Source organism: Neofelis nebulosa, chromosome 12, assembly GCF_028018385.1.
Source record: "Neofelis nebulosa isolate mNeoNeb1 chromosome 12, mNeoNeb1.pri, whole genome shotgun sequence".
NCBI lineage: Eukaryota > Metazoa > Chordata > Mammalia > Carnivora > Felidae > Neofelis > Neofelis nebulosa.
Genome location: NC_080793.1, coordinates 82,678,323 through 82,696,118, shown reverse-complemented (window position 1 = coordinate 82,696,118; position 17,796 = coordinate 82,678,323). Strand labels below are relative to the sequence as shown.

General features: G+C 35.6%; 1 protein-coding gene across 4 annotated transcripts in view; it reads left to right on the top strand.

The window, feature by feature from the left end:
• The window catches only part of SMC5 (structural maintenance of chromosomes 5), a 95,007-nt gene that overhangs the window by 18,748 nt on the left and 58,463 nt on the right, over nt 1-17,796 (top strand). For 3 of the 4 annotated variants that reach the window (XM_058695726.1, XM_058695725.1, XM_058695728.1), the window contains exons 4-8: nt 5,589-5,751; nt 6,739-6,873; nt 8,814-8,954; nt 10,316-10,477; nt 11,479-11,550. In XM_058695726.1, the coding sequence (XP_058551709.1) occupies nt 5,589-5,751; nt 6,739-6,873; nt 8,814-8,954; nt 10,316-10,477; nt 11,479-11,550 (673 nt within the window). Of the gene's footprint in view, nt 1-4,944; nt 5,000-5,588; nt 5,752-6,738; nt 6,874-8,813; nt 8,955-10,315; nt 10,478-11,478; nt 11,551-17,796 lie in introns of all 4 variants that reach the window. The other variant, XM_058695727.1, reaches the window with a different exon arrangement.

Here is a 17,796-nt window from a genome sequence, read left to right as displayed (position 1 = left end):
CAAAATGTGATACATTCACACAATGACATCTTACTCAGCTACAGAAAGGCAGGAAGTGCCGATGGATCCTGCGACATGGGTGAACCTGGAGAACATGCTTGGTGGAAGAAGCCAGACACAAATGCTACAGACTGTATCACTGCATTTATATGAAATGTCCAGAATAGGCAAATCTGCAGAGACAGAAAATAGATTTGTGGCTGCTTAGGAAGGAGGAGTGGAGAGAATAGGGAGTGACGACTTAACAGGTTTGGGCTCCTTTTTGGGGTGGTGAAGAGATTTCGGAAATAAATGGTGGTGATGGTGGCACAACCTTGTGAATATGTTAAAGACCATTGTTGAAGCACATCTTCCTTCAACTATACACCTAAAAATGGTTAAAGTGGTAAATTTTATGTTATGCACATATTACCACAATGAAAAAAGCATTGATTCGTATATTTAAAATGGTATGTGAATTATATCTCCATTAGCCAAAGATAACTCCTGTGTTAACCTTGGTACCATTGATGGGTCACAGTGGTTTCTTCGATATTGCAACTGACATAAATATATGAAGCCAGGTATATTTCTGACATACAGAGGAAGTATTAATACTTAAGTTTCAGTGTCTTTTATGGATGGCAGCAGGTGTTAAGCACTCCTGATTTTCTACTCCATCACCATGGCCCAATTGTTTTCTTACTTCTCTTAAGAGGCACACATGCTGGCATGCAATAGCCACTAGCTGTAATAATCTAACCAGTGACCATGAACCAGAGTTCTGTTACCACATCTGACATGGGGGAGGTTTCCGTTTCCCCAAAGTCATTATAGTTACATTGTGGTCACTTGTTGGGAATACCAAACACAAAATGGCTCGTCATTAGTTGAAATTACTGCTGTTGAGCAAATCTGTTAACTGGTCACATACTTGTCGAGTGGAACAGTGGATAGAATAATCTCTGGCACACACTGAGGCAGTCATTTTCAAGTGATTCTGGAGTACCTATACATTGAGGGGGAGGGGGGTACAGCCTTCTGGAATTTATGGTTAGGGGCATGAGGAGAGGGACGGATACATAAATAGGTAAAATATTATTTTAGGTGATGATAGGTGCTAACGTAGAAAATCGAGCAGGAAAGGAGGACAGGGAGGGAGTGCCAGAGTAGAGTTTATGGTATTAAATAGGGTGATCAGGAAAGTTCTCACTCAGAAGATGGTACTTGAGCAAAGACTTAAAGGAGATAAGGTGATGAGCATGGAAATGCTTGGGGAAATAGCATTTTGGTGTCTGCAAATGCTAAGACTCAAGTGGTATCTTGTGTGACTGCATTGCATTGAACAAGAGAATAGTAAGAGGTAAGGTCTGAAAAGATCAAGGAGCCGGCTCCTAGGGACTTGTAGGCTGCTGTGAGAACTTTGCATTTATTTATTTTCACTAAGCTGTGAACCCACCAGGATTTGAGCAGAGACGTGGGATGATCTAAATGTCTTCTGTAGTAGTATTAACCTCTTTTGTTTTTTTACCCCTTAATTTGAAGGATTTGATTTGTCAGTTTTGTTAGTCTTTTCAGTGAATTGACTTCTGCATTGTTGTTTCTCTGTTATATCATTGTTTTCTGTTTCATTAATTTCTACACATATCTTTACTAATTTTTCTTTAAACTTTTGGGTTTTTGTTTTTTTTTTTTTTTGCTTTTTCTAATTTCTTGAAATTGATATTTATTGTACAAATGTGTAGTCTTTTATTTTCCTTAATATAAACAGGTTAAAAATTTCCCTGTCAATACTACTTTAGCTCTTTCTCCTAAGTTTTGGTATATAAAGCATTTTCCTATTTTTCAGTTCTGAATATTTTCTTCATTTTCTTTATGAGTTCATAATTAGAAGTTCTTTAAGATTCTCATGTAGTGGTTTTCTTGTTATATTTTAGTATTGAATCCACTTTGATGATAGTACTGTAGTAGAAAAAAATATATATTATAAATAATATGTTGAATTATATATGTGCTATTGTACAATATATAATATTACTATATTACATAGAGTTATATATATATACGGTCATGTTACCAACCCTTTGACGTTTGTCAAGGTATACTTACAGTGAGCTTTCATAAATGTTACCCGCTGGATTGAAAGAATGAGTATTCTGCTCTTGTTATGTGCAGTATTGTCTATTTGTCCATTAGTTCAACTGATTAATTATATTTTTAAATCTTGTATATTTATTATTTTAGTCATCAGATCGATTCTTTACTGAGAAAGGTGTTTTACATTATACTTCTGTGTAGATTTGTCAGTTAGCCTCATCCTGTCAGTTTTTGCTTTATGTATTTTCAGGACGTTATTAGTTGCAGCTAAGATTCACATTGCTTGATCTTCCGAGTGAATTGAACTTTCTGTTGTTACATACTGACTTCTTTGTCTTTTGATGCATCACCCTTAGAATGTGTTTAACTTGCCACTAATGTAGTTGGCAGCTTTCTTTTTTAAGTATTTTTCAGGTTTTATTCATTTATTTCAAGTTTTTTTAGACCTTTAATATCTCATTTGAACAAGGATAGCTGGCGTTGTTTATATTGCTTTTTACATAATGCATATGATCCATTACATGTATTGAATGACTTAGATTTTTGGATTTACTTTTACTGCCTTATTCCATGCTTTTTATTTGTTCTACTTTTCAGTATATCTTTTCTCTCATGCCTTTGTTTGGATTTTTGTTTGCTTTAATATTTTCTTTACTGTTTTGAAAATTAGTCATTCTTGTTTTAGTGGTTAGAATTTTTAACATATATATTTGAATTTCAGTCTAGACTTAGATGTCTTTATTTTCCTATTGAATAAAGACCTTAGATTACTTTTATTTGAATAATTTCCCTGAACTATTTTAATTTTATCTTATCAAGTCTTTAAGACATAATAACTATAAGTAACTCTCATTGTTTGTTTAGAATTATCCTATGTATTTTTGGTTTGCCTTGCTTTTTATTCTTTCTTGCATTTTTGTGATTTCCTCTGGGATTACTTTCTTTCTGCCAGAGGACATTTTTTAAAGTTTTCTTTAATGAGGATCTTCTAGTGGAACACTAAGTTTTTGTCTGAAAATGATGATCTTTTGCTATCAATCTTGAAAGGTGTATATGCTGGATATAAAAGTCTACATCAATAGGTCTTTTTTCTTTTTCTTTTCTTTCTTTCTTCTTTTTAAGGTTTATTTATTTTTGGGAGAGCGCATTCAGGGGAGGGGCAGAGAGAAGGGGACAGAGGATCTGAAGCGGACTCTGCACTGACAGCAGCGAGCCCAACGTGGGGCTTGAACTAACAAACTTCAAGATCATGACCTGAGCCAAAGTTGGGCTCTCAACAGACTGAGCCCTCCAGGTGCCCCAATAGGTCTTTTCTCAACATATGTGAAGTATTATTCCATTGTCTTCAGATGTGAATCTGATCTTAGTTTCTTTCATAGTAATTCTCCTTTTCTCAAGTGATTTTTAAAATCCTATCTCAGTTTTTGATGTTTTATAGTTTTACACCATATATTTAGATGTGGATTTATTTGTTTATTTTGCTTGGGATTTAGTGAGCTTCTTAAATTTATGGTTTGGAAAATTCTTATGTATTATCTCTTCATATATTGCCTCTGATCCATTCTTTGTCTCTCTTCCTTCTAGAACTGTATTTTTTTTTTTTTTTACGCTTATTTTTGAGAAAGAGATAGAGGGAGGATGAGTGGGGGAGGGGCAGAGAGAAGTGGAAACACAGAATTCGAAGCAGGCTCTAGGCTCTGAGCTGTCAGCACAGAGCCCAGCCTGGGGCTCGAACTCAGAAACTGTGAGATCATGACCTGAACCAAAGTCAGACACTTAACAGACTGAGCTACCCAGGTTCCCCTGGCACTCTTATTAGATATTGGGCTCTAAGTCATCTGTGTCTCTTTACATCCTTCATATTTTTCATTTTTTTATGTCTTTGTGCTCCATTCTAGTCCATTTCCCTGTGGTTCTTTTTCAGATCCTAGATACAAGTCAATATTTTCCATCTTCTATTTCTTGAAATACAGTGAATATACTTATTCTGTACTTGCCCATTGTTTCCAGTATGATTCTACTTTGTTATTTCTGCTAGTTCGTACTCTTGATGCTTTGTTTTTGTGTGTGTTTCCAGTAAGCCGCTCCTTTCTCTTTGAACTTCGTGTTAATTCTTTGAGGGTAAAGGTAGGTTACTGCTGAGGGTATTTTCACTGACTTCTGCAGCAGATCATTGGATACTTTTAAACCAGGATCAAAATATACACAATTCTCAGTTGGTGCATTTTGAATCTTAGGTATGTCATGTAACTAAATTCAAGGTACTAATCTGTTTGAGACTGACTTGTGGTTAATAAGCGTGTCAGGAGAGACTTTTTCCGTCCAAGCCATAGTTTGCGACAGGCACTTCGCTGGGTCTGGTGATGGTGGTGGTGTACTTCTAGTTTACCCTTCCATGAGGGTGTAGTCTTCTGGGGCTGGTTTTTATTAGACCCTCTACTTTGGGTAGCTGTAGGCTTCCTCTGCAGCCCCTCTCCTGGGTGATTATGAAAATGTGTAAGGTTGTTTGGTGGAATACATGCTCCCAGGGTAAAAGCCATTTTCATTTTTCCACTTCTGGATCTCCACCTGCACTGGGATTTTGGCCAGAATTACTTACTTTCAAGCTAACTCATAAATGCATTTGTGAACATATTTTAATATTTCATTATTCGTAGCTTACAGCAAGAAGCTCAGGAAGGGTACTTCATTAGTCATTCTGCTGGAAATGAAAATTTAAAACGACTTTTTTTTAAGTTGTGAAATCTTAATGTTTGGAGTGTTCTGATTACAATATAGTCTATATACACAACATTTACAAATTATCATTGTCATTTAGCCATTGAATACCAATAATTTATCTTTCTACCACATGCTGCTGATTCCCAGTGAAGAAGATGGATGGGAGGTGTGGAGCAGTAGTACTTCTAAAAGCAAGAAATAAGTAAATACCCTTCTTTCAGATTCTGTATTGCTTAATGTTCCTTTATAAGGCTGTATGTTGTGGTCTCCTCTGAATTCAGAGTAGAGTACGTGATGAGGAAGGCATGGGCTACCTGTATGACTGGGCTAGTTCTGATGTCTGGAAGTGCTTATGCAAGAATTGGTTTCTATTCATATATTTTCCAAGTAGTGGAAGTTTCAGCGTTTAGTTTTTATATGCTTTAATATGCCAACCTGTTTTGAATTGCAGTCAACGCATGTGATTGGAGAATAACATAATTTAAAGGATAAATAACTTCAGATATATAAATTCTCTGTCAGTGTTTGGAAATTAGTATTGGCATTTGCTGTAACAGTTTAAGTAATTGTGATGTTGAATCTGTGGTAACTTACGTGTGGTCAATTAAGTATTATTACCAATAAAATATCAAGATTTCCTTCTTTGGAGGGGCCAAAATATCAGAAGGAATAAAAATTGTAGTAACAATCCTGTCTGGCAACCTTTGTTGCAAGAGAATATTGGAAATTTTATTTCTAAAGTGATACATGTAATTCTGAATATAAGGATTTTTAAATTATTTTTTAAATAGGTTCAGAAATTCTGGAAATCTTACCATCACCCGTGAAATTGACGTGGCAAAAAATCAGTCATCTTGGTTCATCAACAAAAAATCTACAACCCAGAAAGTGGTGGAAGAGCAAGTTGCAGCCTTAAATATTCAAGTGGGCAATCTTTGCCAGTTTCTACCTCAGGTATGAGAGAAATCAATGTACAGATGGGAAAATTGCATGTTTCTTCCTCTTCATGCCATATGAGAATAGAAATACTTTTCACGAGATGTTGTCATGGGTGCTATTTAAACTCACAGCCTGGTAATGTTAATACTCACTGTTCTTTGTAAAAGATAGCATCTCATCTCCTATTATGATCTTATTGTAGTGATTTGAAGTGATAAGTTGAAAGTCTCAATTGCAGAATATTGTAAAGGGTATCAAGTTGTATTGTTTTGAAGTAGAGTAACTTGGATGGCCATGTGCTTACACTTTGTAGTCTCTTAAAATTTTGTTAATAAATAACTTCTTAATCGTGTTTTTGTATAAATACATCAAGTATACTTGATACACTAAAACTCTTAAATCGGTTACGTGTGCCTTCTAAAACTTTGTCATATTTTAAATTTTAGTAAAAATATCCTGAAAATGCACACTAGATGTTAAATGTTGAAGTGAATGTTATTACATCTTTGAGTGCTGTCTAGTGTCTGAATCATAGTTCATATTTTCCATTCAGAAACAATGATTTGATTACATATGTCCAAATTAAATACAGATTTAAAATTTGAAAGCATTGTTAGCTGGTGTCTGATATGAAGTAGATGTTTGAAATGTCTTTTTTCTTAACTTCTAACATTCCAACTGATGAGTGGTAGATGATCATTTCAATCCAGGGGACTATTTTTTCTTTTATTCCCAAACTATTTATTATGTGTATATAAATACTTTGCCTTAGAAATATTGGCATAGAAATTTTTAAAAGGTTCTCAGAAAGATGAGAGTTCATACCCTAAGTTTATATTTATCATTTTAAAGAATAGTGTATGCGGGACATTTATATTGGCACATCTTATAATTTTTTTCTTTTCAAAGTTTCATCTTGACAGGTGCGATCATTGAATGATACATGTTTTGAAGATACTTATAAGTGATAATAGTTGTTGATATTTAAATTTTGTGCTCTAGGATAAAGTTGGAGAATTTGCTAAACTGAGTAAAATTGAACTCCTTGAAGCTACTGAGAAGTCCATTGGACCTCCAGAAATGCACAGATACCACTGTGAACTCAAAAACTTCAGGGAGAAAGAAAAACAACTAGAGGTATTTATAAATAGACAACTCATTTCTATTGTTCCTCACTGATTTTTGTCTTTCATAATGTGGGAGAGTGAATAGGAGCTCCGATTCATTGAGTGACTTCATTTATTTGTGATTTTTTTCTCACGTAGGATTTTATTGCTAACATTAAACTAGATGACAAAAAGTGAGAAATGGATTTGATCATGGAAAGTTTGAAAAATATGACTACCATTTCATCAAACACATGTTACGAATTAAATTTCTAAAGAACCAATCATATTATTTTAAAGTATGTTTTTACCTCTCAGGAAGTTTCAATATTATTCTTTTACTCATTTAGCATTTCTTTAACACCTGCCATGAGTCAGGACCCAAAAGGCTTTGGGGGAGTACAGCAGATACCCTGTAGCTTTTGACACAGTGTCTCTTTTGAACCATTTCTATATTTTTTCAGTTGCAGGAGGTAGGTTAGACTTTATGAGTCCTTTTATAGAATACCCTTTTAAAAGGTGTTTTGTGTAATGAATCATTCTCCATGTCCCAGCCACTAAAATAAATCCAGTATATTTTTGTAATCAGACGCCTTATAAACAAATGCTTTCTCTTACACCGTAACTGCCCATACTTAATAATATGCATATTGTTGTAATTTAATATTTATTATACTTAATCAGACTGAATGACCCAAGGAGTAGTAATTATTTTATATTGCTCTAGATACTTATTAAGTCTTTTTACCTTTGCCCCCATGGACCAGTCTCATACATTAGTTTCCCCACCCTCCCCTTCATGCTTTTAGTTACTGCCATTTCATTTACCTGCGGTCACTCGCGGTCTAGAAGCAGATGATCCTCCTGACATATTGTCACAAGTACAGCAATAATCTGACATTACATCACAGTGCCTCTGTCGGTCACCTCACTTCACGTGGCATTTCATCACTCATGTCAGTCATCACAAGCAGAAGGGTGACAACAGTCCAGTATTTTGAGAGAGACCACATCCACATGACTTTTATTACAGCATATTGTTACAGTTATTCTGCCATGTTATTGTCAGTCTCTGTGTCTCATTTATAAATTAAGCTTTATCATAGGTATGCACGTATAGGGAAAACCAGGTATGTAGGGTTTGGTACTATTGTGGTTTCGGGCATCATCTAGTGGCTTGGGGCTGTATTCCCCACAGATAGGGGAGGGACTACTGTACTCCATCTGAAACACTCACCGAGACCGCTGCCATCCTCTGAAAGAACGCAAGCATGTATTGTCCTAGGTTCTGAGTACATCTTTGTGCTTGTGAACTCGCAGTCTGAAAGCCAGATCTTACCTTCCTTCGTCTCATTTCTTAGTCCTTAAGTCATGAGTGTTCATAACATACAAATCTTAATATACTACTTTTCACGTTCCAGCTTTTGTTGAACTTGCGCTTATAGTAAGTACATCACTTGTACTCTTGAGGCGAGTGGGGCAGATACCTGTCTTCCCTTTAGGCAGGAAGACTCTAGGCTCAGGTGTGGCAGGGCTTCCTCACAGTTGCCTGACTAATAAATTGTAGAGCCTAGACCAGAACTCACGCATGCATGTTAGTTTTACACAGTTCTTGGGGCGCCTGGGTGGCGCAGTCGGTTAAGCGTCCGACTTCAGCCAGGTCACGATCTCGCGGTCCGTGAGTTCGAGCCCCGCGTCAGGCTCTGGGCTGATGGCTCGGAGCCTGGAGCCTGTTTCCGGTTCTGTGTCTCCCTCTCTCTCTGCCCCTCCCCCGTTCATGCTATGTCTCTCTCTGTCCCAAAAATAAATAAAAAACGTTGAAAAAAAAAATTTAAAAAAAAAGTTTTACACAGTTCTTAAGAACTCCTGTGAAATTCTTTATTGTGAAATTTTGCTAGCATTGTCTTTCATTATTAAAAGATTTGACCTGTTGTCTTCTCAGTTAAGCGATTTGTTACATATTTGTTTTAGACCTCGTGCAAAGAGAAAACTGAATATCTAGAGAAAATGATTCAGAGGAATGAAAGATATAAACAAGATGTGGAGAGATTCTATGAACGTAAGCGACATTTAGATTTGATCGAGATGCTTGAAGCAAAAAGACCATGGGTGGTAAGTCTTAATTATCAGAGGCAAAAATAGTGATTCTTTTTACTGGCAGAAAAGCTATGAAGAAGGCACTAATTGCTCTGTAGTCAGATTAGGTGTTTTTGTTCATTTTTGCCTTAAAAATCATCATAAAGTTTGTCTCTGTGGTATGATGTAGCTGTATACTTGTATAACGGGTAACAGTTGATTGTGCTCTTTATTTTTCTGGATACGAGTCCTCAACAGGTAGTTTTGTTTTATAAAATGTAATGATCTAAAAATGTTTACACATATAAAAATTAACTCTTGGAGTGTCCTTAGGTCGCTGAGAATTCACTTGGCGTATACTACTGATACTGACTTTTGGTCTGGAAGGAGCTGCACGCTATGTGCTGTGATTCTCTACTCCTGCTTCATAAGCTTATTGATGCTGCTGTTTTCTTCCTAATCACCCTATGATGAATAGTGTCCCAGACCATAGTTTGGACTCAAGAGTCAGTTCTCTCAGTGCATTTCTTTTTGATGGGCGGAACAGATTGAGGAAGTTTCATAATGTTTGTTCCAGGCTTAGGATGGAAATAATTGTTAATAGAATGGAAAAATGAGTGGCTGTATTTGTGGTCTTTCTCCCCCCACCTCATCACCCTCTCCTGTCCCACGATCCCATTATTCTTAAACTTTTTCCTTTCTTTAGCTTGTTTTGATTACATTTTCCTATGTCCATTATTAGTCTTAAACCTACTTTATGTTTCTCCTTTAAAGTCTTTTGGTTAATCCTTTTCTTTCTAAGATTGATTTCAATCTTTTTTCGTTTTTTAAAAATTTACTCACATGTTTATAATCTTACTTTTCTTCCTCCCGTTCATTCTTACTCTGTGCTCCCTTAGTACTCCACTTACTTTTGTTATTTTTTAGCAAATATTTATTAATTCCTGTGACATGACAAGCCTCATTTTTACCTGCATGCTGCTTTTTGTTCTCCTTTTGACCCATTTTCCTCGTTTTTTTTTCATTTTTACTTTTCATAATTGAATTTCTTTTGTTTATTTGTAAGTTCTGATATCCTTCCTCTATTGAGAGATGAGAGGAAACCCTTATTTTAGTAGCAATTAGTGTGTAAGTTTCAGAACCCGGAAGGGATGGAAGTTGGAGTCTGACCTCGTAATAGAGACAAGTACTAAGAGAGTGTCAAGCTTCTTTATACGTCGTTGGAATTCACTATATCTGACGTTGTTTCTTATGGCAAACTTCATACTCGTGGACCTGCCAAAAGGATATCAAAAGGGTTTTTTCATAGATTTGGTTTTTCCTGCACCTTGATTTTAGTATATGACTTAGTTTAAGCTAGTAGTGCATTAACTTCTGTTTTTTGAATTAATTGCAAGGAATACGAAAATGTCCGTCAGGAATATGAAGAAGTAAAGCTAGCTCGAGACCGAGTGAAGGAAGAGGTCAGAAAACTTAAAGAAGGGCAGATCCCTATGACACGTCGAATTGAAGAAATTGAGAGGCAGCGTCACAGTTTGGAGGCTCGAATCAAAGAGAAGGTACTTCTCTGGCTCATTTTTGGATTTTCTGTGTTTTATTTTAGCAAATACAAGAGCTCTTTTGCCATCTTTTAAGATATTTTGTAGATGGACTTGTAGCTTTCATTGTTTACATTCTCTGACTGAATTCTGCCACCACAGCGTTCTTAGGGTCTAATCGTCACATTTGGACAGTTGCTACTTTATGGAAATTCCAAGATACAAAAGGGAAAACTGAAATGTGATTGTTTTAATTGTAAGAGGATTCCGAGTCGTGTTCCTAGAAACATTGAACTCCTTTTGTGAGCGTATTGTAGAAAACCTTGTGTGTCTTAGAATACATAGTATTCTATGTATTCTATGCCATATTCTGTGGCATATGGAATATACTATTTTTTAAAAAATGTATTTAAAACATTTAAACCTAAGGGGTGCTTGAGTGGCTCAGTTGGTTAAGCAACTGACTCTTGGTTTGCCTGAGGTCATGATCTTGGGGTTTCTGAGCCGGTGCAGAACCTGCTTGGGATTCTCTCTTCCTTTCTTTCTGCCCCTCCCACGCACACACACACATTCTCTTTCGCGCGCGCGCTCTCTCTCTCTCTCTCTCTCTCTCAAAACAAATAAACTAAACATTTTAAACCTAAATTAAAAATATTTATGGTCATGGCTGTTAACTTTAGGGAGATTTTGGAATCAAATGTTAAGAATGGTTTAAACTATGGGCTCCTGCTATCCTAATAGGATTATTTTTAGGATCAGATGAAATAACATGAGATAATAAATGTGAAGAAATAAAGAAAACATATGTATGCATATTGCTACAGCTGTTGTTAATATCAATAGGAATAACCTTTTATAGATTTGCAGGTAACTTAGTATTTTTGGTGATGATTATGAATTTGGTTTGAAAGAAATCATGAAAAAGCATTGTGGGTTAATTTAATATTTTGATGGCTGGGGCCACATAATTTGCTTGCTTGAGATTTTAACTAAATTCCCCTCCTTCTGGTTCAATCTTACAGGCAACAGATATTAAAGAGACATCTCAAAAATGCAAACAAAAGCAAGATATTATAGAAAGGAAAGATAAACAGGTAAGATTTTGTATTGACATTTTTATTATGCTAATTTACCCTAACTTTTTTGTGTTCGGGTCTGGATTATGGGACGACTTTTTGTTTGGGAGTTGTTTAAAGTTTTCTTCATTCTCTGCCTCTTAATCTGTGAGGGATACTAAGATCTGGAAGTAGAGAAGTTGCACAGAGGGTAATTAGGAAAAATTCTCAAAACTACTTATCAATAAGCATTATGATCTTTGTAACTGGGTGGCTATAGTTTTTTAATGGTAAAATTGGATTTAGTTATCTCAGTAGCAGAAATTAAATTTTAAGAGATTCTGTTTATGTTAAGATAGGACATTACAAAGCTAATGCAGATTCTTTGTGCACAGGTGTGGGGCTTGATGCCAGAATTCTTTTAGGATGACTATGCAAGAAGACAAGCTTTTTAGCTAAGAGATCCCCAGCTATATGTGGGGTTTTGTTCTTTAGAACCATTGAGAAACTAAAATGTGAATTACCTCTCTTAGGGAAAGGTGTATAACCTGAAGCATTCCTGGCAGTTGAAGCATTATGTTAATCTTCCAGTTTTCAGCCTCACCCTTTTTTCTGTGCCTTCATCTTCAAAGCCCAGGCAGGCACCTCTCATTTAATTTCTCCAGAGAATAAACCTCACACTTCCATGGCAGAAGCTAGGCCATCCGTGTCAGGTGCTCAGGTTGTCTGTACGGATGGGGTGCAGGAGGTAGGGCAGGGCAGTCCTTTTGTACTTGCCATCTCCTAGTTGTTGAGAGTCTCTGGGATTTGTATTTTGGTTTTTGTTTTGGAAGAGTCGTCTTTTCCGTGTCCTTTCATGCCTTTTACCCTGTGGCTCTTAGACTAACTAGGCTGCTAAATTAGTTGTCCCTGTGCTGTCTCTTCTTTTCTGAATGTTATTGAATTCCCCCAATTGCTTGGTGTCTCCTCCCTTGTTCCCTCTATCCTTGTGGGAGTGAACCCTTTTTTTTAGAGTTTAGAAGGGAAAAGGCATAAAGATTTCATCTTTAAAACCCTGAACAGGAATACAGGTTGATAAGTTGTGTAATTAAACCATCCTTATGTTTCTGTCACACATCTTACTTGGTATTTTAATATATTGCTGGATTCAACTAGAAAATCTTGTATTTAGGATTTTTCGCACCATGTGAGATTGGCCTAAAATTTTCTTTTGTTTCATCCTTAACTGGTTTTTCAGTGTTATGCTGACTTCTTAAATAGTTTAACGCTCCTTGGACCAATATTGTCTTTTTTTTCCCTAATGTATTTGTTAGGGCTTGTCATTTTTATAAGTTATTTCATTTTTAACTTTTATTAACTTTTAATAAATAACATTTTAGGATATAAATACTTTTCTCGTTATCACTTGGTTGTATCTCCTATGTGTTGATAAGTGCATTTCTTGCTTTTCCCTTTAAGATTTTATATTTTCAGTTTAATATTTTCATTCATTTAAGGTTATATAGGAGTTCATACTGTTTTAATGTCTATGAATATGTAATTTCAAAACCTTAATGTAGAATTCTAATTCTGTTCCTTGATGGTTAATAAATGTTGACTTAATTGTAGATATTTTGAGATCTCTTTGGACTTATATATTTGGTTTTATACATGTTCTATATATATTCAAAAAGAATGTGTATTCAGTCTTTAGGTGTGGAGTTTTATATGTGTGTGTGTATATATATTTATATGTATGTATGAATATACTCAAATATGTGTTAGAACAGGTTTACCATGCTTATATTATGCAGATGTTTTACATACTTTCTTACCTACCTGATTTATCCATTTTTAAAGTGAAATACTTTCTGTGAGTGTAGATATGTCTGTTTTGCCTCAAAATTATATTAGTTTCTGCTTCCTAGATTTTAAAACTATGGTGTTTTGTTACTTCTGCATCATGTTTTGATTTATTTGATCTGGTATGAGTAGTATATACTGGGTTTTGTTTTGTAGTTTTTGTTAATTTCGTGTGTTGACACTTTTTCATACAGTAAGGGAGTTGAACCAGTTCCATTTACTGTTGTTTTCTACTTACTATGCTTTTTGTTTGATTTCTCCTGCTTCCCTTCCTACTTTCTGTTGCTGTTGATAAAGGTTTTCTTACTCCATTTTTCCCCTAAAGTTATATATTCTAAGCCTATTCTACTGATTACTCTCAAAGTTTAAATAACAGGTTTTTCATAGTTATCAGCATTTGTATTCTTCCATTTAATTAAGATACTTTCTCTTCCTCCACTCCATGTCTGTACTCAGAAATTTTACTTGTCAGTTATTTAAAATGTTATTTTTTACCATCTGTGGTTATTTAGACTTAATATGTTTTATTGGCTTTTTCGATCATAGTACTTATATCATCCTTCTGCCTCTTAGGAGGTGGTTTTTTCGTTGTTTTTTTTGTTGCTGGATATTTTCTGTGGGTGTTTTAGAGATACGCTTTGGGTGATGAACTTTCTGAGGCCTTATATGTTGGAAACTACATCTTTGGCACTCATTCTAGAATATTAATATTGATGAATCAGATTCTAAATTCTAAATTGTTTTTTCTTAACACTTTGACAATCTTTCCTGTGTGTCCCACGAGGTCCAGTATTGTTCCTGGGAAACAGCAGATATGAGAGATAGGCCCTTGAAGAAAAAAGAAGGGAAATTAAATTTGATTCTAAATGCTGTGAGAAACTCAGAGGGTGTTGGAGGTTTTTAAGCCAGAGAGAAACAGTATTTCATATATTTTTTAATAACACCCAGGATTGCCTCATGGAGAATGGATCATGTGGGACAAAAAAGTAAGGGTTCAGTTATGAGGCTGCCGAGGTAGGCTAGGCACATGAGAACAGTGGCTTCCCCTCACGTGGTAGCAGTTGACAAGCTAATTTAGAAAACTGAACCACAAAATTTGCTGAGGGAGTAGATAGAAGGATTGAATTGTGGAGGAATCAAGGATCACATCTAACATTTTCACTTCACAATTGGATGGATAGTTGTTCCTTGTACTGAAAAGAGGATTGCGAAGAGGGGGGAAATGAAGAGTTCTGTTTGACTATAGAAAGTTTCATCCTTTTACTTTAAACCTATTTGTGTCTTCAAATCTAAAATGTGTTTCCTAGGGCACCTGGGTGGCTTAGTCGGTTAAGCATCCAACTTCGGCTCAGGTCATGATATTACTGTTCGTGGGTTTGAGCCCCACGTTGGGCTCTGTGCTAACAGCTTGGAGCCTGGAGCCTGCTTTGGATTCTGTGTCTCCCTTTCTCTCTGCCCCTCCCCTGCTCACACTCTGTCTCTCTCTCTCTGTCTCTCTTTCTCTCTCCCTCAAAAATAAATGTTGAAAAAAAAATTAAAATGTATTTCTGGTGGATCACGGCTTTTCCTTTGTCTAATTGAAATAAATATTAACATACAGTGTTATGCTGGTTTCAGGTATACCACATACTGATTCAACAGTTCTGTATATTACTCCTTGCTTATCATAAGTGTAGTCATCACCTATCATCATATGATGTTATTCCAATATTATTGACTGTTTCCTTATGTTCTTTTCATCTCTGTGGTTTATTTTATAACTGGAGGTTTTTATCTCCTTAATCCCCTTTACTTCACCCATCACCCCACTCACTCCCTTTTGGCAACCACCAGTTTGTTTTTTGTACTTAAGAGTCTTTGTTCATTTGTGTGTTTTTTAAATTCCATATATAAGTGAAATCATATGGCATTTGTCTTTGACTTATTTCACTTACCATAATGCCTCTAAGTCCATTTATGTTGTTGCAAATGGAAAGATCTCATTCTTTTTTATGGCTAAGTAATATTCTGGTGTGTGTGTGTGTGTGTGTGTGTGTGCGCGCTTTATCCATTCATTTACGGATGGACACTTAGGTTGCTTCCATATTTTGCCTGTTGTAAATAATGCTACGGTAAACGTAGGGGTGCATATATATTTTCAAACTGGTGTTTTCGTTTTCTTTGGGTAGTGGAATTACTGGGTCTTACAGCATTTCTGTTTTTTATTTTTAAGTTTTCAGGGAACCTGTATACTGTTGTCCACAGTGACAAATGGTCGGCACCATTTTATATTCCTACCAGCAGAACACAATGGTTACATCCTGGCCAACGCTTGTTAATTGCCTTTTTGATACTAACCTTTCTGACTGGTGCTAAGTGTTCACTCATTGTGGTTTTGATTTGCATTTCCCCAATGATGAGAGATGTTGAGCACCTTTTTATTTATCTTTTGGCCATCTGTATGTCTGCTTTGGGAAAATGTCTGTTCACGTTCTCTGCCCATGTGTTATTCAGGTTGGTTCGTTTTTTTGTAGTTTTTTTTGGTGTTGAGTTGCTTAAGATCTTTATATATTGGATATTAACTTCTTACCAGATTAGGTATTAACCTTGTATTGCATGCAAACATCTTTTTGTTCACTAGATTGCCTTTTTGTTTTGTTGATAGTTTCCTTCACTGTGCAAAAGCTTTTCATTTTGGTATACAAGTAGTTGTATTTGGTATACCAGTAGGCCCAATATTTATTTTTGCTTTTGTTTTCCCTTGCCTGAGGAGACATAGCCATAAATACCTTGCTGAGGACAATGTCAAAAAAATTACTGCCTATGCTGTCTTCTAGGAGTTTTATGGTTTCAGGTCTTATATTTAGGGAATTTAATCCATTTTAGTTAATTTTTGTGTATGGTGAAAGGAAGCAGCCCAGTTTCATTCTTTTACACATAGCTGTTGAGTTTTATCAACAGCATTTATTGAAAAGACTGTCTTGTCTTTATTGTATATTCTTTCCTCCTTTGTTGTAGATTGACTATATGGGTGTGGGTTTATTTCCAGGCTCTGTGTTCTGTTCCACTGATCAGTGTGCCTGTTTTTTTGGACTGGTACCATACTGTTTTGATCACTATAGCTTTGTAGTATATCCTAAAATTTGGGATTGAGATACTTCCAGCTTTGCTTTCTTTCAAATTTTCTTTGGCTATTCAAGATCTTTTATGTTTCCATTCAAAGTTTAGGATTATTCTAATTCTGTGAAAAAATGCTCTTGGTATTTTCATAGGGATTGCATTGAATCTGTAGATTGTTTTGGACAACAGAACAATTTAATGATACTAATTCTTCCATTCCATGAGCATGGTCTGTCTTTCATTTGTGTCACCTTTGGTTTCTTTTATCAGTGTGTTATAGTTTTCAGAGTGTATGTCTTTCACCTCCTTGGTTAAATTTGTTCCTCGGTATTTTATATTTTGGGGGTGTAGTTATAAATAGGATCATTTTCTTAATTTCTCTTTTTGCCCTTATATTAATAGTGTATGGAAATGCAACAGATTTCTTTATATTAATTTTGTATTCTGCGTCTTTACTGAATTCACTTATCAGTTCTAACAGTTTTTTGGTGGAGGCGTTAGAGTTTTCTGTATGTTAGTGTCACGCCATCTGCAGATAGTGACAATTTTTACTTCTTTTACCAGTTTGGATGTCTTTTATTTTTCTTGTTTGGTTGTTGCAGCTACAACTTCCAGTATTATGTTGAATAAAAGTGGTGATAGTGGATGTTCTTTTCTTGTTCTTGATCTTAAAGGAAAAGCTTTCAGTTCTTCATCGAGTGTGATGTTAGATATGGGTTTTTCATAGATAGTCTTTATTATGTTATGTTTCTCTTTAAACATGAATGGATGTTGTATTTTGTCACATGTGTTTTTCTGCATATATTGAGATGGTGATAGGATTTTTATACCAGAGTATCACATTGATTGATTTGCGAATATCGAACCACCTTGCGTCCATGGAATAACTTCTACTTGGTCATGGTGAATGATCCTTTTAATGTGCTGTCGAATTTGGATTGCTAATACTGTACTTTGTTGAGGATTTTGCATCTGTATTCATCAGATACTGGCCTGTAGTTTTTTGGTTGGTTGGTTGGTTGGTTGGTTGGTAGTATCTTTGGTTTTGGTATTAGCGAAATGCTGGCCTCATAGAATGAATTTGGAAGTTTTATTTTCTGTTCCAATTTTTGGAATAGTTTGAGAATAGGTATTAACTCTTTAAATGTGTAGTAGATTTCACCTGTGAAGCCATCTGGTCCTGGCCTTGTTTGCTGAGAGATTTTTGAGTAGTGATTCAATTTCATTACTAGTGTTTGGTCTGTTTGAATTTTCTGTTTCTTCCTGATTTGGGGAAGTTATAGGTTTCTAGGGATTTATCCATTCCTCCTAGGTTGTCCTATTTGTTGGCCTACAATTTTTCAT